This window comes from Mizuhopecten yessoensis, unplaced genomic scaffold (genome assembly GCF_002113885.1).
Source record: "Mizuhopecten yessoensis strain PY_sf001 unplaced genomic scaffold, ASM211388v2 scaffold10941, whole genome shotgun sequence".
NCBI lineage: Eukaryota > Metazoa > Mollusca > Bivalvia > Pectinida > Pectinidae > Mizuhopecten > Mizuhopecten yessoensis.
Window position 1 is genome coordinate 298,280 of NW_018408798.1, and position 22,771 is coordinate 321,050.

The 22,771-nt window shown below is 39.8% G+C and overlaps 1 protein-coding gene across 11 annotated transcripts in view; it reads left to right on the forward strand.

Annotated features, from left to right (window-relative positions):
* Positions 1-22,771, forward strand: part of LOC110463904 (cAMP-specific 3',5'-cyclic phosphodiesterase 4C-like) — a 382,464-nt gene that overhangs the window by 276,613 nt on the left and 83,080 nt on the right. For 10 of the 11 annotated variants that reach the window (XM_021518831.1, XM_021518834.1, XM_021518836.1 and 7 more), the window contains one exon: positions 16,031-16,138. In XM_021518831.1, coding sequence (XP_021374506.1) covers positions 16,031-16,138 — 108 coding nt within the window. Of the gene's footprint in view, positions 1-36; positions 1,400-16,030; positions 16,139-22,771 lie in introns of those variants that run through there. The other variant, XM_021518838.1, reaches the window with a different exon arrangement.

Below are 22,771 nucleotides of genomic sequence, written 5' to 3' on the forward strand. Positions count from 1 at the left end.
GAGTTTTCTGGGGAACTGGGACATCATACATTGTAAACAGGAAGTACAAAGAGATCGTAGCTAAATAGTACACATTGAAATGTGACACCTGCAATAGATAACGGATCAAGGTGAAACTAGATACCTGTAATCAATTCCCTGTTCATCGGTCATTCTTCTTTACAATTTTATTGAAGCCGTTAATCTCTTACAATGTATCGTAGAGTGTAACGAATTGTGTCTGTGTTTACAGAAATATAAATATTGATCGACTAATTGCTGTAGTGTCAACAACAATAGGTAATTACAGGTAAATAGTGGGGTCGTCACAGGTGATCTGAAGTACCGCTAGACTATCACATTGATTTACCTGTTCCAATTCACAGCTATTTAGTATTCTGTGATTTATTTTACGAGCCTATACCTTACAATAGGGTGTCGTACATTTAAAAAGTCACTACATGCTCAAGCTACTGCAGATAAAATAGAAACATTTCCATGTGAGTGAACAGAAAATATTGATAACACTATATACGGGCAATTTCCATTCTTGCATGTTGTGCTGTATAACAGAAAAAAGTGACATTATCTATGCGGAGAATCAACAGCATTTAATTACAGTGATCTAGACAGATTGGTCCTCGGCCAAGATATATAGGTGTACTCGGACTGTTGTGGATTATCTTCGGATTACCATTCATTTGGGTAATCAGTTTACAAAATTCAGAGGTTGGATTACCAAAACATCCAAGGACAGTGAGAAATAAATGATCGGTGAGGAGTGAGTGAAGGACGGACGGTCAGACGGAGTACAATTCAGGTCATAAAACGGGTATCTGCAGAGAAATCTGTGGTTATAAAAAGGACAGCTACACCAATATATTTGTGTTTAATGAAAAGGAGATATGGATGGGTACTTATATTTATTTATGTTGATGTCGCTGGAGAGTGTCTGACCACTGGAGAGTGTCTGACCACTGGAGAGTCACTGGAGAGTGTCTAACCACTGGAGAGTGTCTGACCACTGGAGAGTAACTTTTTGCTAAGTGGATGATCTGATATGCCTACAGCGTATTTCTAATCAGAGTTGTAGGTGTCTCGATCAATACAGAAACTTTATAACTATCGAAGTGCACGTCAGTGTATAAGCTGTACTTAAGACCACGAAACTTAACGACTGTGACTCTTTTGTTGTTATGTGGTTTTTTTTTACACTATTATGATTTCTAGTGACAGATTAATGTCTAAACAGTATTAACTATTAAATTCTTACCGTAAGTTAAGTAAATTGTTGCCGAGTCCAAGGAAACATGGATGATTGTGAATGTGAAGACACTCCAGCCTCGGGGAGTGGATTTCATCGTGTGATGAGCACCAGTGTTCTACGCATTCCAAAACAGCGTAAATCATTTTGGCAAAGGTTGGTTTGTAATAGTCCAATGTGTAAGAAGGGAGGTAACTCAGTTATATTTTATTATAGAATTTTGTTTTACTTTGGGAGAGAAATTCATTGTGCAGGAGAATTCATTTTGTTTTAAGGCATGCTTGATTATCGTTTTAATACCATTTATGACATGATGGTGTTTTAAAGAGATTATGTTTTCGAAAGATATTTATCATTGTAACATTCAATGTATACATTACCCAATCAAGCCTGTGATATTTAAAACATTTGTATTTAGTTTCTAGACAAAAAGTCCAAACTACTTAAATCTTGTCGAGTTTGAAATTGATGCGTATTTGACCAAGATAAACACTTATAATCTGTGAGGGTTACATTCTCCACCTAACTAGGCTATATTGACGTCCGATATGGAAATCTGGGTCACAAAATATTATCACCTGTCGATATTTTGCGGTGTCAGTAAAGAATTATCGCTTAGGAATATTTTTCTCACTGGAAGTGTGTGTTTATGTAGAGGGAAGGGGCTCTAAGTTCATCATCTTACCTGTCTGTCTGCTGTCTATATGACAGTAGTGTGTGTTTATGTAGAGGGAAGGGGCTCTAAGTTCATTATTTTACCTGTCTGTCTGCTGTCTATATGACAGTAGTGTGTGTTTATGTAGAGGGAAGGGTCTCTAAGTTCATCATCTTACCTGTCTGTCTGCTGTCTGTATGACAAAAGTGTGTGTTTATGTAGAAGGAAGGGGCTCTAAGTTCATCATCTTTCCTGTCTGTCTGCTGTCTATATGACAGAAGTGTGTTTATGTAGAGGAAAGGGGCTCTAAGTTCATCATCTTACCTTTCTGCTGTCTGTATGACAGTAGTGCATGTTTATGTAGAGGGAAGGGGCTCTAAGTTCATTATCTTTCCTGTCTGGCTGCTGTCTGTATGACAGAAGTGTGTGTTTATGTAGAGTGAAGGGGCCCTAAGTTCATTATCTTACCTGTCTGTCTGCTGTCTGTATGACAGTAGTGTGTGTTTATGTAGAGGGAAGGTGCTCTAAGTTCATTATTTTACCTGTCTGTCTGGTGTCTATATGACAGTAGTGTGTGTTTATGTAGGGAGAAGGGGCACTAAGTTCATCATCTTACCTGTCTGTCTGCTGTCTGGATGACAGTAGTGTGTGTTTATGTAGAGGGAAGGGTCTCTAAGTTCATTATTTTACCTGTCTGTCTGCTGTCTGTATGACAGAAGGGTGTGTTTATGTAGAGGGAAGGGGTTCTAAGTTCATCATCTTACCTGTCTGTCTGCTTTCCATATGACAGTAGTGTGTGTTTATGTAGAGGGATAGGGCTATAAGTTCATCATCTTACCTGTCTGTCTGCTGTCTGTGTGACAGAAGTGTGTTTATGTAGAGGAAAGGGGCTCTAAGTTCATCATCTTACCTGTCCGTCTGCTGTCTGTATGACAGAAGTGTGTGTTTATATAGAGGGATAGAGCTCTAAGATCATCATCTTACCTGTCTGTCTGCTGTCTGTGTGACAGAAGTGTGTTTATGTAGAGGAAAGGGGCTCTAAGTTCATCATCTTACCTTTCTGCTGTCTGTATGACAGTAGTGCATGTTTATGTAGAGGGAAGGGGCTCTAAGTTCATTATCTTACCTGTGTAGAGGGAAGGGGCTCTAAGTTCATTATTTTACCTGTCTGTCTGGTGTCTATATGACAGTAGTGTGTGTTTATGTAGGGAGAAGGGGCTCTAAGTTCATCATCTTACCTGTCTGCTGTCTGTATGACAGTAGTGCATGTTTATGTAGAGGGAAGGGGCTCTAAGTTCATTATCTTTCCTGTCTGGCTGCTGTCTGTATGACAGAAGTGTGTGTTTATATAGAGGGATAGAGCTCTAAGATCATCATCTTACCTGTCTGTCTGCTGTCTGTATGACAGAAGGGTGTGTTTATGTAGAGGGAAGGGGTTCTAAGTTCATCATCTTACCTGTCTGTCTGATGTCTGTATGACAGAAGTGTGTGTTTATGTAGAGGGAAGGGGTTCTAAGTTCATCATCTTACCTGTCTGTCTGATGTCTGTATGACAGAAGTGTGTGTTTATGTAGAGTGAAGGGGCCCTAAGTTCATTATCTTACCTGTCTGTCTGCTGTCTGTATGACCGAAGTGTGTGTTTATATAGAGGGATAGAGCTCTAAGTTCATCATCTTCCCTGTCTGTCTGCTGTCTGTATGACAGAAGTGTGTGTTTATGTAGAGTGGAGGGGCTCTAAGGTCATCATCTTACCTGTCTGTCTGCTGTCTGTATGACAGAAGTGTGTGTTTATGTAGAGGGAAGGGGTTCTAAGTTCATCATCTTACCTGTCTGTCTGCTGTCTATATGACAGTAGTGTGTGTTTATGTAGAGGGAAGGGGGCTCTAAGTTCATCATCTTACCTGTCTTTCTGCTGTCTGTATTACAGTAGTGTGTGTTTATGTAGAGTGAAGGGGCTCTAAGTTCATCATCTTACCTGTCTGTCTGCTGTCTGTATGACAGAAGTGTGTGTTTATGTAGAGGGATAGAGCTCTAAGTTCATCATCTTACCTGTCTGTCTGCTGTCTGTATGACAGAAGTGTGTGTTTATGTTGAGGGATAGAGCTCTAAGTTTATCATCTTACCTGTCGGTCTGCTGTCTGTATGACAGAAGTGTGTGTTTATGTAGAGTGAAGGGGCCCTAAGTTCATTATCTTACCTGTCTGTCTGCTGTCTATATGACGGAAGTGTGTGTTTATGTAGAGTGGAGGGGCTCTAAGGTCATCATCTTACCTGTCTGTCTGCTGTCTATATGACAGAAGTGTGTGTTTATGTAGAGTGAAGGGGCTCTAAGTTCATCATCTTACCTGTCTGTCTGCTGTCTGTATGACAGTAGTGTGTGTTGATAGGGCTCATCATATTACATGTCTGTGTGACTACTGTCAGGATTACAAAATTAGTGCAGTGACATTGTATTTCTTTTATGAAACCTTTTTAGACATATATATATTATCCCACCGACAGATGATGTGTTATTTATTAAACCTCCGTACTAAATTGACAATATTTGAGTTTGATTATCCGTGACAAACTGTTGCACTACAGGTATCTAAAATGCTTAAAAAGTACTTACAATTATCATTGTTTGACAAACTAGTGGTATAAATTGTTTCTATAGTTCAAGATGTCCATTCTGTGCAAGTAATAAAGCTTATCAAAATGGATTTCAACTTATTTCAAAAGTGTAAATAGGAGAAAGAAAAAATGGAGTCGAACTAAATAGAAAAATGGAGACATGGGAAGTTAAAGCGTTATAATGATTGATCTGGTCCCAAGTCATGGAAACAAGTACAGTTGTTTATACTGATTTTACATTGATTATTTATATATCTGTTTATATACTTTATGAGTTGTTTGTATGGTTGTTACAAACAGCATTTATTCCATCTTGTACTAAGGTAAGGTCGACACACGGCATGTATTCCATCTTGTACTAAGGTGAGGTCGACACACGGCATGTATTCCATCTTGTACTAAGGTAAGGTCGACACACGGCATTTATTCCATCTTGTACTAAGGTAAGGTCGACACACGGCATTTATTCCATTTTGTACTAAGGTAAGGTCGACACATATACTAACATATCTGTGTTACTAACATATCTATCTTACCAACATATCTATGTTACTAATGTTACTAACATATCTATGTTACTAACATATCTGTGTTACTAACATATCTATGTTACTAACATATCAGATGTTTTACAGAATATTCAGCTTCTTTTTCTTTTAATTTCCATTTTTTAGAATTTACCATATTGGAAGTCAAATGCATGGCAGAGGTAAAAGGGGAGTAACTCTTGTTGACTTCACAAGAGACCAGCATTATAACAGAGTAATCACATTTACTTTACAATTAACATGCAGTTTCGGTATTTCCACATTTACCTTTTTTGTTGTTTGCAGCAATAATATACAAGTATCTTTACGATAGCTCTTGCTGATTTCTAAGTGATTACAGAATGTATTACTGTAGAGACTACAGAGTGATGATAAAATGTCATGATTATCTAACTGTGGTTTGAATGCAATTTTGATAAAAAAAAAATGTCTATATATATAATCATTTACATTTAGAGTTCGATAAATATTAGATATAATCAACCGTCAGTGTCAGGGACCTTTTCCTAGCATTCCTATTTGTCCTAAAAAAAAATCAACATATTGAGTTTTCGATACAGAAAAAGAACCTTGAGAATTATGCTGTTGCTGTTGGGGAAAAAAGACATGACCTGTGTATTTACCAAAAAAATCACTTCAAACATGTTTTCTTCAAATGTTTAATTAATAACTCATCTGTATATCCTTTATTTAGTGTCTTAAGAATGAGGAATTATATGATAATTTTTCGAAACTAATATGCATGGATTTTGTTATTTTCAGCTGTTAGAAACCTAAGGTAGATAACTCTTGCTGACTTTACACATTTAAAGAAGGGAGTTAACCATTGCAAGAATCCAACTAACCTTTTATAATTTAATTTCCAGATGGGCAAGATTTAAAGATGAATGCATAATTTCACATTGCTGTAATTTAAGAACTGAGATTTAACAAGTACTTGTTGATTTAATTTGATTATTCTCTTAAGTGTTGTTTTGAAATTGTAATTATTGATTTTTTTTATTGATCTTATAGTTTAATCCAATCATCAGAGAGTATATACTTCTTTAAGTTAGTGGAAGCAGTGCCTGATATCCTGGGTATTATATCTTATATTAGTACTGAGTGATCCCTGTATGGAGGATTTATTTCCCAATTATAATAGAGAAATGCTTGTACAAGTGTTTGTACAGATATTTAGGAAGTGGTCTGTTTATGAAAGTAAGGGTCTCTAAATGAAGGGAAATGTTTCTGACACGGAGGAAGTTATTTCCTTATGAAGTTGTTGATCATTTTATAGATATAGTGATCTCTATATAGATAGAGTGGTCCATATATAGTGGGAACAATCTCTTTATAGATGGAGTGGTCCATTTATGGTGGGAACAATCTCTTTATAGATGGAGTGGTCCATTTATAGTGGGAACAATCTCTTTATAGATGGAGTGGTCCATTTATGGTGGGAACAATCTCTTTATGGATGGAGTCCATTTATAGTGGGAACAATCTCTTTATAGATGGAGTGGTCCATTTATAGAGAGAACAATCTCTTTATAGATGGAGTGGTCCATTTATGGTGGGAACAATCTCTTTATAGATGGAGTGGTCCATTTATAGTGGGAACAATCTCTTTATAGATGGAGGGGTCCATTTATGGTGGGAACGATCTCTTTATAGATGGAGTGGTCCATTTTTGGTGGGAACAATCTCTTTATTGATGGAGTGGTCCATTTATAGTGGGAACAATGTCTTTATAGATGGAGTGGTCCATTTATGGTGGGAATGATCTCTTTATAGATGGAGTGGTTCATTTATGGTGGGAACAATCTCTTTATGGGTGGAGTGGTCCTTTTATAGTGGGAACAATGTCTTTATAGATGAAGTGGTCCATTTTTGGTGGGAACAATCTCTTTATAGATGAAGTGGTCCATTTATGGTGGGAACAATCTCTTTATGGATGGAGTGGTCCATTTATGGTGCAACAATCTTTTTATAGATGGAGTGGTTCATTTATGGTGGGAACAATCTCTTTATAGATGGAGTGGTCCATTTATGGTTGGAATGATATTTTTATGGATGGAGTGGTCCATTTATGTAGGGAACGATCTCTTTATAGATGGAGTGGTCCATTTTTGGTGGGAACAATCTTTTTATAGATGGAGTGGTCCATTTATGGTGGGAACAATCTGTTTATAGATGGAGTGGTCCATTTATGGTTGGAATGATATTTTTATGGATGGAGTGGTCCATTTATGTAGGGAACGATCTCTTTATGGATGGAGTGGTCCATTTATGGTGCAACAATCTTTTTATAGATGGAGTGGTCCATTTATGGTGGGAACAATCTGTTTATAGATGGAGTGGTCCATTTTTGGTGGGAACAATCTCTTTATAGATGGAGTGGTCCATTGTGGTGGGAACAATCTCTTTATAGATGGAGTGGTCCATTTATGGTGGGAATGATCTCTATATAGATGGAGTGGTTCATTTATGGTGGGAACAATCTCTTTATAAATGTAGTGGCCCATTTATGGTTGGAATGATATTTTTATGGATGGAGTGGTCCATTTATGTAGGGAACGATCTCTATATAGATGGAGTGGTCCATTTATGTAGGGAACGATCTTTTTATAGATGGAGTGGTTCATTTATGGTGGGAACAATCTCTTTATAGATGGAGTGGTCCATTTATGTAGGGAACGATCTCTTATTAGATGGAGTGGTCCATTTATTGTTGGAATGATCTCTATATAGATGGAGTGGTCTATTTATAGTGGGAGTGATCTTCTTAGAGACGTATTGGTTTAATGATGGACAGATTGATCTCTTTACAGAGGGAGTGGTTTCTTTATAGAGGGAATGGTTTCTTTATAGAGGGAGTGGTCAGAATGGAAGAATTGGTCACTTTGTGGACAGAATGATCTTTTCATGGAGGGAGTGGCCTCTTTCGAAGGCATGTCTGAGAAATTGGTCCCACTATATAAGGGTAGGGGTCTATATTGTGAGAGTACTTGCTTTATGAAGGGAATGATCTGTTTATGGAGGGATAATGTTCTCTCTGTATATATAGGGTGTTGTATTTTCATGGAGGAAATTATTCCTATAGGAATATGATTGTTTCCTTTAGACAGGAACTACTCCACAAGGAGATATTCTCCGTGTGAGGGTGTTCTCAATGGTGGTATATACCCTCGGCGATTGTCGCAGGTCTGAATTCATCATTAGTGCTGTAAGAGGCATTCAACATTTTCTCACATGGAAAATTCTGTCTTTAGTAATGATTTACCCCACGGAAAGGGAAATGCTACTATTTCTTATTTCCGTACGACACAAGCTAACCATGGCCTTTGAGAATCTCGATTTCTGCTGAGATTAATCAATAAATAGAAGACTACATGTATTCTCCACTACAGATGGGGTACTGCTGTGTGAGGCAGGAGAGCTCACGCCAGCCCTAGCTTAGATCCTAGCCCACACCGCAACCTCAACACCAGTCCACCGCCGACAAGATCAATACTGTTTCGTGGACCTCCACTGCCATCTTTCCTTTGACAATAATTCATGCATAAGAGGAGATGAAAAGCTGAGGCAGAAAGGCTCACCAGGACATTGAGTGTGAAATAATGTCAGGGGTTAGGGGTTTATTGCAGTAACATGGGAACTGGTAATGGATAAAAATTGTCCTTTTAATTTGTATCTTTAACACACATACAGAAACACACCTACAATTCAATATGCGGGTCAACTCATTTAAAATCAATATTTCATTACATCTGTAACAAGCCGATGAGGTGTATGAAGAAGCTTGTTTAGAGTCAGCTCACCTCTATGGGTGAAACACTGCTTTCTTGTCCTTCTAAAGACACAGAACTTGTCTGAAATCATGGAACTTTTATATTAAAAAGTGTGAGGTTTACATGCATCTATTTGACTACTTGTGAAGTAAAACAATTACATGTACGTGGAACTTTGTATTGACAAGAGGGTATGAAAGTTGTGTTTGTTGAAATAATCGATATATTTCTTTAAGAGACAAGGTTTAGATTTCTGAGCTTCATTCCTTATAGCAATAAAGATCTTAACCTTTTTCCTCCCATATACATTAAATTATGACATAGACCTTTTTCTGTACTAAATGTTCCAGCTGAGGTTTGGATCCTTGGGCTCCACTTCCTCTGTCAGGTAATGACTTGACCTCTGACCTCCAAATCCTGGACCAGTCTTCATTTTCTGTAGCAGTTGAAATCTCAATGTTTGATCTTCTTCTGTCACTTTTAGTGTCAACCTTTGACCTCTATTTCCAGGTATTTGTCATGCCTGAACGGTTTGTCTTTTCTCTGTGTTAAAGGATTTTCCCTTTATGTTGAGGTGGAAATTAGAGGTCAAAAGTCTGAGCAAACAAAATATTCAGTATCCATAATTGTCAGTACCTCTGTTGAACCAAATATTCATGATCCCATCGCCTCTGTTGATGTCAAGTATTGTAAATCACCTCATTTTCACTTATACTTCATCTTGTGAACTATGCATATTTTCTTTGTGAATATTTAAAATTGTGATTCAAAGGATGCTATTTTAATATTATCATTATTTCTGGCACAAATATACACAAAAGATTTTAATTTACAAATCAAAATTAAAATAAATCTTACTGTATCCTTGATATCTACACATCTACTGACAAATAATATAATCCAACAGACCTCCATGTCAACACCTGTTAACTCCCACTGACCTCCATGTCAACACCTGTTAACTCCCACAGACCTCCATGTCAACACCTGTTGTCTCCAACTGACCTCCATGTCAACACCTGTTGTCTCCCACAGACCTCCATGTCAACACCTGTTAACTCCCACAGATGTCCATGTTAACACCTGTTAACTCCCACAGACCTCCATGTCAACACCTGTTAATTCCCACAGACCTCCAAGTCAACACCTGTTGACTCCCACAGACTTCTTTGTCAACAACAGTTGACTCCCACCGACCTTCATGTCAACACCTGTTGTCTCCCACAGACCTCCATGTAAACACCTGTTAACTCCTACAGACCTCCATGTCAACACCTGTTGACTCCAACAGACCTCTATGTCAACACCTGTTGACTCCCACTGACCTCTATGTCAACACCTGTTGACTCCAACTGACCTCTATGTCAACACCTGTTAACTCCCACTTACCTCTATATCAATACCTGTTGACTCCCATTGACCTCCATCACAACACCTGTTGTCTCCCACAGACCTCCAAGTCAACACATGTTGACTCCCACTTACCTCTATGTCAACACCTGTTGACTCCCAATGACCTCTATGTCAACACCTGTTGTCTCCCACAGACCTCCATGTCATCACCTGTTGACTCCCACTTACCTCTATGTCAACACCTGTTGACTCCCACTGACCTCTATGTCAACACCTGTTGACTCCAACTGACCTCTATGTCAACACCTGTTGACTCCCACTTACCTCTATGTCAATACCTGTTGACTCACATTGACCTCCATCACAACACCTGTTGTCTCCCACAGACCTCCAAGTCAACACATGTTAACTCCAACAGACCTCTATGTCAACACCTGTTGACTCCCACAGACCTCAATGTCGACAACTGTTGACTCCCACTGACCCCCATGTCAACACCTCTTAACTCCCACAGACCTCTATGTCAACACCTGTTGATTCCCACTGACCTCTATGTCAACATCTATTGACTCCCACTGACCTTCCATGACAACACCTGTTAACTCCCACAGACCTCCATGTCAACACCTGCTAACATCCACAGACCTCTATGTCAACACCTGTTGATTCCCACAGACCTCCAAGTCTACACCTGTTAACTACCACAGACCTCCATGTCAACACCTGTTGACTCCCACAGACCTCTATGTCAACACCTGTTGACTCCAACTGACCTCTATGTCAACACCTGTTAACTCCCACAGACCTCCATGTCATCACCTGTTGATTCCCACAGACCTCCATGTCAACACCTGTTGATTCCCACCGACCTCCATGTCAACACCTGTTAACTCCCACTGACCTCCATGTCAACACCTGTTGACTCCCACTGACCTCCATGTCAAAACCTGTTGACTCCCACTGACCTCTATGTCAACACCTGTTGACTCCCACTGACCTTCATGTCAACACCTGTTGTCTCCCACAGACCTCCGTGTAAACACCTGTTAACTCCTACAGACCTCCATGTCAACACCTGTTGATTCCCACAGACCTCCATGTCAACACCTGTTGATTCCCACAGACCTCCATGTCAACACCTGTTAACTCCAACAGATGTCCATGTCAACACCTGTTGACTCCAACTGACCTCTATGTCAACACCTGTTGACTCCCACCGACCTCCATCTCAACATCTGTTGATTCCCACATACCTCCATGTCAACACCTGTTGATTCCCACATACCTCCATGTCAACACCTGTTAACTCCCACTGACCTCCATCACAACACCTGTTGACTCCCACTGACTTTCGTGTCAACACCTGTTGATTCCCACAGACCTCCATCTCAACATCTGTTGATTCCCACATACCTCCATGTCAACACCTGTTGACTCCATCTGACATCCATGTCAACACCTGTTGAGGTTTTCTATTTGTCAACACTTCTACTAAAAGTTTTCCACATATCAACATAGTATGATCAATGTTGTCGTCTCTGTTGACACTAAGTATCCCCCATGTCAATTAAATTCAACTGTTTGTCCTCAGTATCTGTCCTGACATATTAACACCACATGGAATACTCTGTTTAAAATCTCGGTGTAAATTTTCTCAATTGGCACCTAGTATCCCACATGTCAATACCTCTGTTGACATCAAGTACTCCCCGTTTCAAAACCTCTGTTGACACCCAGTACCCCCCATGTCAATACCTCTGTTGACACCAAGTATCCCCAAATGTCAATTCCTCTGTTGACACCAAGTAACCCCAAATGTCAATACCTCTGTTGACACCAAGTAACCCCAAATGTCAATACCTCTGTTGACACCAAGTAACCCCCATTTCAATACCTCTGTTGACACCAAATATCCCTAATATCAATATTTTTATTGATACCGTGTATCCTCCATGTCAATACCTCTGTTGACACCAAGTATCCCCAAATGTCAATACCTCTGTTGACACCAAGTGTCCCCAAATGTCAATACCTCTGTTGACACCAAGTACTCCCCATTTCAAAACCTCTGTTGACACCCAGTACCCCCCATGTCAATACCTCTGTTGACACCAAGTATCCCCAAATGTCAATACCTCTGTTGACACCCAGTACCCCCCATTTCAATACCTTTGTTGACACCAAGTATCCCCAAATGTCAATACCTCTGTTGACACCAAGTTTCCCCACATGTCAATACCTCTGTTGACACCCAGTATCCTCCATGTCAATACCTCTACTGACACCCAGTTTCCTCTATGTCAATACCTCGGTTGACACTACAGTATCCCCTCTTGTCACTACCTCTGTTGACACATGGTATCCCACATGTCAATACCTCTGTTGACACTTGGTATCCCACATGTCAATACCTATGTTGACACCTGGTATCCCACATGACAAAACCTCTGTTGACACCCATGCCCCCATGTCAATACCTCTGTTGACACCAAGTATCCCCAAATGTCAATACCTCTGCCACATGTCAATACCTTCCCACATGTCAATACCTCTATTGAAACCCAGTTTCCTCTATGTCAATACCTTGGTTGACACTTCCGTGTCCCCTCTTGTCACTGCCTCTGTTGACCCTACAGTATCCTCCATGTCAATGCCTCTGTTGACACCAAGTATCCCCAAATGTCAATTCCTCTGTTGACACCAAGTATCCCCAAAGGTCAATACCTCTGTTGACACCAAGTAACCCCAAATGTCAATACCTTTGTTGACACCAAATATCCCTAATATCAATATTTTTATTGATACCGTGTATCCTCCATGTCAATACCTCTGTTGACACCCAGTATCCTCCATGTCAATACCTCTATTGACACCCAGTTTCCTCTATGTCAATACCTTGGTTGACACTTCCGTATCCCCTCTTGTCACTACCTCTGTTGACCCTACAGTATCCTCCATGTCAATACCTCTGTTGACACCTGGTATCCCACATGTCAATACCTCTGTTGACACCTGGTATCCCACATGTCAATACCTCTGTTGACACTTGGTAGCCCACATGTCAATACCTCGGTTGACACTACAGTATCTTCCATGTCAATACCTCTATTGACACCCAGTTTCCTCTATGTCAATACCTCGGTTGACACTACAGTATCCCCACATGTCAATACTTCTGTTGACATCCAGTATCCCCACATGTCAATACCTCTGTTGACACCCAGTATCCCCACATGTCAATACCTCTGTTGACACCATGTATCCCCACATGTCAATACCTCTGTTGACACCCAGTATCATCTCCACATGTCAATACCTCTGCTGACACCAAGTATCATCCCCATATGTCAATACCTCTGTTGACACCTGGTATCCCACATGTCAATACCTCTGTTGACACCCAAAATCCTCCAAGTCAATACCTCTGTTGACACCAAGTATCCCCACATGTCAATACCTCTGTTGACACCAAGTATCCCCACATGTCAATACCTCTGTTGACAACCAGTATCCCCACATGTCAATACCTCTGTTGACACCAAGTATCCCCACATGTCAATACCTCTGTTGACACCAAGTATCCCCACATGTCAATACCTCTGTTGACACTACAGTATCCCCACATGTCAATACCTCTGTTGACACCTGGTTTCCCACATGTTAATACCTCTGTTGACACCCAGTATTCCCACATGTTAATACCTCTGTTGACACCCAGTATCCCCCATGTCAATACCTCTGTTGACACTGTTATACTACATGTCAATACATCTGTTGACACTACAGTATCCTCCATGTCAATACCTCTGTTGACACCAAATATCGTCCATGTCAATATCTCTGTTGACACCCAGTATCATCCCCACATGTCAATACCTCTGTTGACACCCAGTATCATCCCCATATGTCAATACCTCTGTTGACACCCAGTATCCCCCATGTCAATACCTCTGTTGACACTGTTATACTACATGTCAATACATCTGTTGACACTACAGTATCCCCCATGCCAATACCTCTGTTGACACCAAATATCGTCCATGTCAATACCTCTGTTGACACCCAGTATCATCCCCACATGTCAATACCTCTGTTGACACCCAGTATCATCCCCATATGTCAATACCTCTGTTGACACCCACTATAACCCTGAGTATCATCAAAGTAAGCACCTTATGACAACTAGTAGTTCATTACCTTTTTAACAGAAAATCCATGTATCAATAGTTATTTTATGACCCCTACTCCCAACCGCACTCACCAAAACTTACTCATGATCATTGTTCAATATCAGACCTTCTGATTTACACTATTATGCATGCAGCCGTTTCTCACCTATTCCTATTGATTAAGTTGAAATTGGAAAACCTACTTTCTAGGACCTGTCTTGACTTCAATGCAGTCATGGATTTCCCCGACTCAAGTTTAACCCTAGCGTGATAAACTGTCATAAATGAACCACTGGCCAGCCGTGATTAACACGTACTTTGATTTACGAAATGCAAAAAAAGAAAACTCCTGAGAACAAACAAAAACTTACCAATAAAAAAGTGTGTTGAAGGGGAACACATGTACCATTGTAGAGTACTGTCTGTGATGTAACACAGAACTGGCTAGTTCATTCTAATTTCCTCGGGATTGGGTATTAAATATTTTTAATGGTAATTTCTTTCAGTAGTGTTGAGCTGGATTTGATTTTTTTGTGGTTACAGAAGATGTTAGAGTGATGAACACAAGGCGATGCCCACATTTAAACATACATAGCCACACTCCATGAGAAGACATGGTGGAAATAATATTGATCCATAGCAAACCCCGAGTTTTGTCAAAGTAGCTCATGATAATACCAGAATGTAGAAATAGTCGAGGGAAACATGAACGTACTGTGGTACAATCTTGCCTGGGTTAGAGTTAATACGACCAAGGGAGCCGCTTTTGGATTGTTTGCCTGTGTAAAGATTTGTTAATCCAGTGTAGGATAGATCTAGAATCATCCAATCAGCATGATTCTGGTGAAGCACAATTGAAAACAGCTCTCTGGAGCTACCGGCTCACACACATACAGCAAGAGAGAGCCTGTTTTCAGAGATTCTCAACAATTTCATTTGTCTCGAAGCCGTCTGGGTGCTTTATTGTCATTTCATGGCAATCTCGGTAACGCCGAGCATAAAACTAGTCATTTCTTATAGAAAAGCAAAGGAGCAGTAATCGGTTTCGCCGACTTATATGGATCAGTTTCATTCAAATGTGTTTGTCTTGTTAAAGATAATGAGGAGCTCTTCTGTGTGTGAAGTGATGTTTTGGCAGAATTAACTTCTATATGTTTCATCAACAGTGGCAATTGACCATACAGCATGCTGTTTTTATCCCTGGAGAAATATCCAAATTAATGTTTAATCTTGGTCTATGTTAATATCTTCGTTTACAATACATTTCTCTTTCCTTTTTTATCCAGATGTGGTGATAGATTTTGTCTAGCCCCAAAAAACCTAGGAGAGAAATGTTAGCAATCAATGACACTTCAGCAGACAGTCACAGTGGAGGTGACAATGTGGTCAAACCAAGGTTTTCTTGGAATTCAGGACCAGAGGAGAGTCCACTTCATTGTAATGTTTTGTTTGTAGCTTAGCTATACCTGTTTTTCCCAAATTGTTCATTCACCAATGGCTTACAGTCTCAGTGAGCCCCCGACAGAGAAAAAAGCCATGCAGAAGGGATCCAAGATGCAGAAAATCGTGCAGTATCTTACGCCACACTTCAAAAGCAACGGATTAAATACAAACAAACAAAAACAGAGGGAGCGAAGCAATAGTAATCGGAGATTTTCTACTTGTTTCAATTCCAGACACGCTGATGATTTGATTGTCACGCCCTTCGCTCAGATCCTGGCCAGTCTACGGAGTGTCCGTAACAACTACATCACACTCACAAACATCCAAGTGTCCAGAGAAAGGTAAGCCCAATCTGTTTTACTATTGAAAAGAATGACATGTCTTCTTATTTGATCCCAAGGAAAGTGTTTTTTTTGTTATCAAAGAAAGATATAAGTCACATTTTTTATTTTGTTCCCAGATTAAGACATGCTTTCCGTCTTGTTTCCATAGAAACACATGTCTGCCATTTCCTTCCCAAAAGTGACATAAAATCAGTCTTGACTTTTTACACATGTCTGCCATTTCCTTCCCAAAAGTGACATAAAATCAGCCTTGACTTTTTACACATGTCTAACTAGACTAGAATATGTCTTTCTTTTCATTTTGAAACAAAACCCAACCTTTTTCTAAAGTTATATTAGTTAATTTCTATGTATCATTCATTTTGTACTTATATATTATATGGAGACCTTTTGTTGATAAATATCCTTCATTAGGAAGGGAATGGCCTTCACCTCTATGTTATCAAGATGTGTCGGGGAAGGAATTTTTTCCCTCAGGAAAAAGCTAAGCAAAAAAAGCTTGGATTGACAGAGGGGTGAATGTCATTTACTTTCTGATGAAGGCATAAGCATTAAGCTTGGATTGACATAGGGGTGAAGGTCATTTACTTCCCGATTAAGGACTGAGCCTTAAGCTTGGATTGACATAGAGGTGAAGGTCATTTACTTCCTGATAAAGGTCTAAACCTTAAGCTTGAATTGACATAGAGGTGAAGGTCGTTTACTTCCTGATGAAGGGCTAAGCCTTAAGCTTGGATTGACATATAGGTGAAGGTCATTTACTTCCTGATGAAGAGGTAAGCCTTAAGCTTGGATTGACATATAGGTGAAGGTCATTTACTTCCTGATGAAGGGCTGAGCCTTAAGCTTGGATTGACATAGGGGTGAAGGTCATTTACTTCCCGATGAAGGACTGAGCCTTAAGCTTGGATTGACATAGAGGTGAAGGTCATTTACTTCCTGATGAAGGGCTAAGCCTTAGGCTTAGATTGACAAAATTTTTGAAGGTCATTTTCTTCCTGATGAAGGGCTGAGCCTTAAGCTTGGATTGACATAGAGGTGAAGGTCATTTACTTCCTGATGAAGGGCTAAGCCTTAAGCTTGGATTGACATAGAGGTGAAGGTCATTTACTTCCCGATGAAGGGCTTAGCCTTAAGCTTGGATTGACATAGAGGTGAAGATCATTTTAAACTTTAAAGCTTGGATTGACATCAAAGTGAAGGTCCTTTACCTCCCGATGAAGGACTCAGCCCTAAAGCTTGGAGTGATGCAGAGGAGAAGGTCATTCACTTCCTCACAAAAGGCTCAGCCTGAAAGCTTGAAGTGACAGTGATTGAGTGCCATTCACTTCAAGACAATAGACTTATGTATTCTGCCTTATGAGCTCCCTGATGGCTTAGAAATTCCGAAAAAATATAATTCTCAAAAAATATCAGTAATAGACACTTTTTAGCACACCTGGTACAAAGAACCAAGGTGAGCTTATGGCATACTGTGGCGTCCTTCGTCCATCTGACAACAATTACTTAAAACGACTTCTTCTGAACCGCTGAATAGAAATAAACCAAATTTGTCTGGAAGCATTTCTAGGTAGTGGGGATTCAAAATTGCACAAATGTTGGGGCCCCTAGGGTCTAAAGGGCAAGACCTTACAAGGTTTATTTGGCCATATTGATTTAAAGGATTTCACTTTTATAACTTAGTTTCTGGTTCACAACTTGGAAACAGTTGAGATCCCAATGCAATAACCATATATACCATTACTGGGTATAAAGAGAGAAATACACTTACTACCAAGATCACACCAGGGTACATGGCCCCACCCTTTAAGACTAAGTCTCTGGGTCATAATTTCAAAAGGGTTATGATCCCCACCCTTTAACCATATATTTGTAATTGCTCGACATAAAGTGATGACCATTCATGCTACCTGAATTAGCTTTGGGGCCTGCCCCTACTTTTAAGGTCATAAAATGGAAACACATAAGATCCCAAACCCTATATCAATATATAATTGCTGAGCATGAAATTTGGATATACATATGCTACCAGGATTGGCTGAGGGGACTGGCCCTATTCATGGGACCTGATTTGGAATACAATTTACTTTGAATAATGGATACGAACGCTTTACCATGATTGCTTAAGTATCCAGTTGAGCAATACAGGCCCTCTAGGCCACATGTTTCGAGTTAAGTTGGTAGTTCAAATACAGTAAACCCAAAAAAGTTTGGAACTTGTGTGACCGTTGATAGTTGTTTGATTTTGTTATATGTATGGACATAGAATACTTGCCAACCCTCCCTATTTAGGAGGGAAACTCCTGATTTTGAACCCTTATTTCTTAACTTTTCCTACATTCTGGGAGCTAATGATTTTATCTGAAAGAACACCACAAAATATTTCTATTTAAAGGGCTATTTGGTCGCTGGGGATTATATACACACATTATTTTGTTTAAATTTTGAGGACGCAGAATCTCACCCATGGACATTTCGAATGGTTGGCAAGTTTGACATTGTTGGTAGACCTCAGACTTTCTGTGTCATGCTGTATCCCATCGATATACCAAACTTCTAATCTGAATTAAAACCAAGGTTTATATCCCAATGGATTTCCAAAACACAAATCATTTCATCAATTAAGATTCTATTGATTATGGATTGGTTTTGTTTCACAAGAGCCAGAGGTATATGTCTAGGGACGTGAGGTATTGTAGTATATGTCTAGGGACGTGAGGTATTGTAGTATATGTCTAGGGATGTGAGGTATTGTAGTATATGTCTATGGACGTGAGGTATTGTAGTATATGTCTAGGGTGAGGTATTGTAGTATATGTCTACCGACGTGTGGTATTGTAGTATATGTCTTGGGACGTGAGGTATGTAGTATATGTCTAGGGACGTGAGGTATTGTAGCATATGTCTAGGGACGTGAGGTATTGTAGTATACGTCTAGGGACGTGAGGTATTGTAGTATATGTCTACCGACGTGTGGTATTGTAGTATATGTCTTGGGACGTGAGGTATTGTAGTATATGTCTAGGGTGAGGTATTGTAGTATATGTCTACCGACGTGTGGTATTGTAGTATATGTCTTGGGACGTGAGGTATGTAGTATATGTCTAGGGACGTGAGGTATTGTAGTATATGTCTACCGACGTGAGGTATTGTAGTATATGTCTTGGGACGTGAGGTATTGTAGTATATGTCTAGGGACGTGAGGAATTGTAGTATATGTCTAGGGGCGTGAGGTATTGTAGTACATGTCTATGGACGTGAGGTATTGGAGTACATGTCTAGGGACGTGAGGCATTGCAGTACATGTCTAGGGACGTGAGGTATTGTAGTAGATGTCTAGGGACGTGAGGTATTGTAGTCTATATCGAGGGACTTGAGGTATTGTATTATATGTCTAGGGACGTGAGGTATAGGTATTGTAGTATATGTCTAGGGACGAGAGGTATTGTAGTACATGTCTATGGACGTGAGGTATTGTAGTACTTGTCTATGGACGTGAGCTATTGTAGTACATGTCTAGGGACGTGAGGTATTGTAGTCTATGTCGAGGGACGTGAGGTATTGTATTATATGTCTAGGGACGTGAGGTATAGGTATTGTAGTATATGTCTAGGGACGCGAGGTATTGTAGTATATGTCTATGGACGTGAAGTATTGTAGTATATGTCTAGGAACGTGAGGTATTGTAGTATATGTCTAGCGACGTGAGGTATTGTAGTATATGTCTACCGACGTGAGGTATTGTAGTATATGTCTAGGAACGTGAGGTATTGTAGTATATGTCTAGCGACGTGAGGTATTGTAGTATATGTCTACCAACGTGAGGTTTTGTAGTATATGTCTAGGGACGTGAGATATTGTAGTATATGTCTAGGGACGTGATGTATTGTAGTCTATATCGAGGGACTTGAGGGATTGTATTATATGTCTAGGGACGTGAGGTTTTGTAGTATATGTCTAGGGACGTGAGATATTGTAGTATATGTCTAGGGACGTGATGTATTGTAGTCTATATCGAGGGACTTGAGGTATTGTATTATCTGTCTAGGGACGTGAGGTATTGTAGTACATGTCTATGGACGTGAGGTATTGGAGTACATGTCTAGGGACGTGAGGTATTGTAGTATATTTCTACGGACGTGAGGTATTGTAGTATATGTCTAGGGTGAGGTATTGTAGTATATGTCTACCGGCGTGAGGTATTGTAGTATATGTCTTGGGAAGTGAGGTATTGTAGTATATGTCTAGGGTGAGGTATTGTAGTATATGTCTACCGACGTTAGGTATTGTAGTATATGTCTTGGGACGGGAGGTATTGTAGTATATGTCTAGGGGCGTGAGGTATTGTAGTATATGTCTAGGGACGGGAGGTATTGTAGTATATGTCTAGGGATGTGGGGTATTGTAGTATATGTCTAGGGATGTGGGGTATTGTAGTATATGTCTAGGGACGTGATGTATTGTAGTATATGTCTAGGGACGTGATGTATTGTAGTCTATATCGAGGGACTTGAGGTATTGTATTATATGTCTAGGGACGTGAGGTATTGTATTATATGTCTAGGGACGTGAGGTTTTGTAGTATATGTCTAGGGACGTGAGATATTGTAGTATATGTCTAGGGACGTGATGTATTGTAGTATATGTCTAGGGACGTGAGGTATTGTAGTCTATATCGAGGGACTTGAGGTATTGTATTATATGTCTAGGGACGTGAGGTATTGTAGTGTATGTCTAGGGACGTGAGGTATTGTAGTATATGTCTATGGACGTGAGGTATTGTAGTATATGTCTACCAACGTGAGGTTTTGTAGTATATGTCTAGGGACGTGAGATATTGTAGTATATGTCTAGGGACGTGAGGTATTGTAGTATATGTCTACGGACGTGAGGTATTGTAGTATATGTCTAGGGACGTGAGGTATTGTATTATATGTCTAGGGACGTGAGGTATTGTAGCTACTTTTGACGGACTCGATTGAACTATATAACTATACTATACTAATATTCTGATCGGCGTCATTCATCTTTAAGATGTCATTGTTCATCCTGTTAGCAGATTCAGTGTTATCTACTTGTTACAGTGACGGTTATAATACTGTTTCCAAGTTTTGACGAAAATAAAAAGAAGACTTTTACTGCCGTTGGTTAAAACACATATGACATAATGCAAATTAAGGATGATGGCGATTGTATGCACCTTAAACGTAACAGGAAACAATCTCAGCAATCTAATATGATATGAAGTGAAAAATGTATGCTTGGGCAATTTCGAATTATAACACATTTTTCTCTTTTTCTGGAAGGTAAGTCTTCACATAGTGCAATATATTGGTATTGTTTAAGCTGGACTGATACAAGGTGCCAGTAAGCTTGTAATACGATGACATATTGTGAAGAGTTTATCATACGTCAGTCATGGCATTGGTCAAATTGTCATAAAAAAATGTTAAACCATAAGGTTTAGAGTAATGGTATATGGCTGGTAGTCTCCTGGGATAAGTTCATACAAATAAATGACCTTGATCAACTTTTAAGGTCACAGGGGTTAAATGTGTTAAAAGGTTCAAGCAACATGTTTGAAAGTTCACAAATTTGTTCAAATAAAAGATGGAGGCATAATTTTCATACCATAATTGTAATACCAGTAAAATAATGGTTATATGCAATCTTTCAACAAAACTCAATGAGCTGAAAAAGAATGATGTCTATATGATTTTTCCTGCAGTCTTAGCTTGCTTGCTATCAAGTTTGTTTAAGCAAATCTGACCTTGACCGACTTTGAAAGTCACAGATGTCAAGAACATTGAATAGCTAGTGAACAATACAGGCCTATTTTGCCTCTTTTGCATTTATGCACCTGTGTTCATATTTGTTCATTTACAATCATAAGTTTTTAACAAATACATCTTTTAGCAGGAAGTTAAGGTAAAGGTGTCAGCATCATTTTACAAGTTTACTTGATTAATTGTATGACCGTCTGCTCATGTGTGATGTTGGTCACCATGTTACTTCCTGTATGAGTCAGTGGAGTTGAGTGATCAGGTAGTGAATGACTTGATGACCTTGTATGACCTTCCAGCGTTTCCTAAGAGACGACATATGTCAGTCTCATTACAGGTGTCCTCTGTGACTAATGCCAGAACATAAAGGTGTCACCCAAAGACAAGGACCATCATCGACGATCCACAGGATTTGTCCCCTTACAAATGGTGTCCTCACTAAGGGGCTCCCCTTAATGATGGTGTCAGGCTCCCCTTAATGATGGTGTCCTCACTAAGGGGCTCCCCTTAATGATGGTGTCTGGCTCCCCTTAATGATGGTGTCCTCACTAAGGGGATCCCCTTAATGACGATGTCCTTACTAAAGGGCTTCCCTTAATGATGGAGTCCTCACTTAAGGGCTCCCCTTAATGATGGTGTCCTCACTAAAGGGCTCCCCTTAATGATGGAGTCCTCACTAAGGGGATCCCCTTAATGAAGGGGCTCCCCTTAATGATGGTGTCTGGTCCTCACTAAAGGGCTCCCCTTAATGATGGAGTCCTCACTAAGGGGATCCCCTTAATGATGGTGTTCTCACTAACGGGCTCCCCTTCATGATGGTGTCAGGCTCCCCTTAATGATGGTGTCC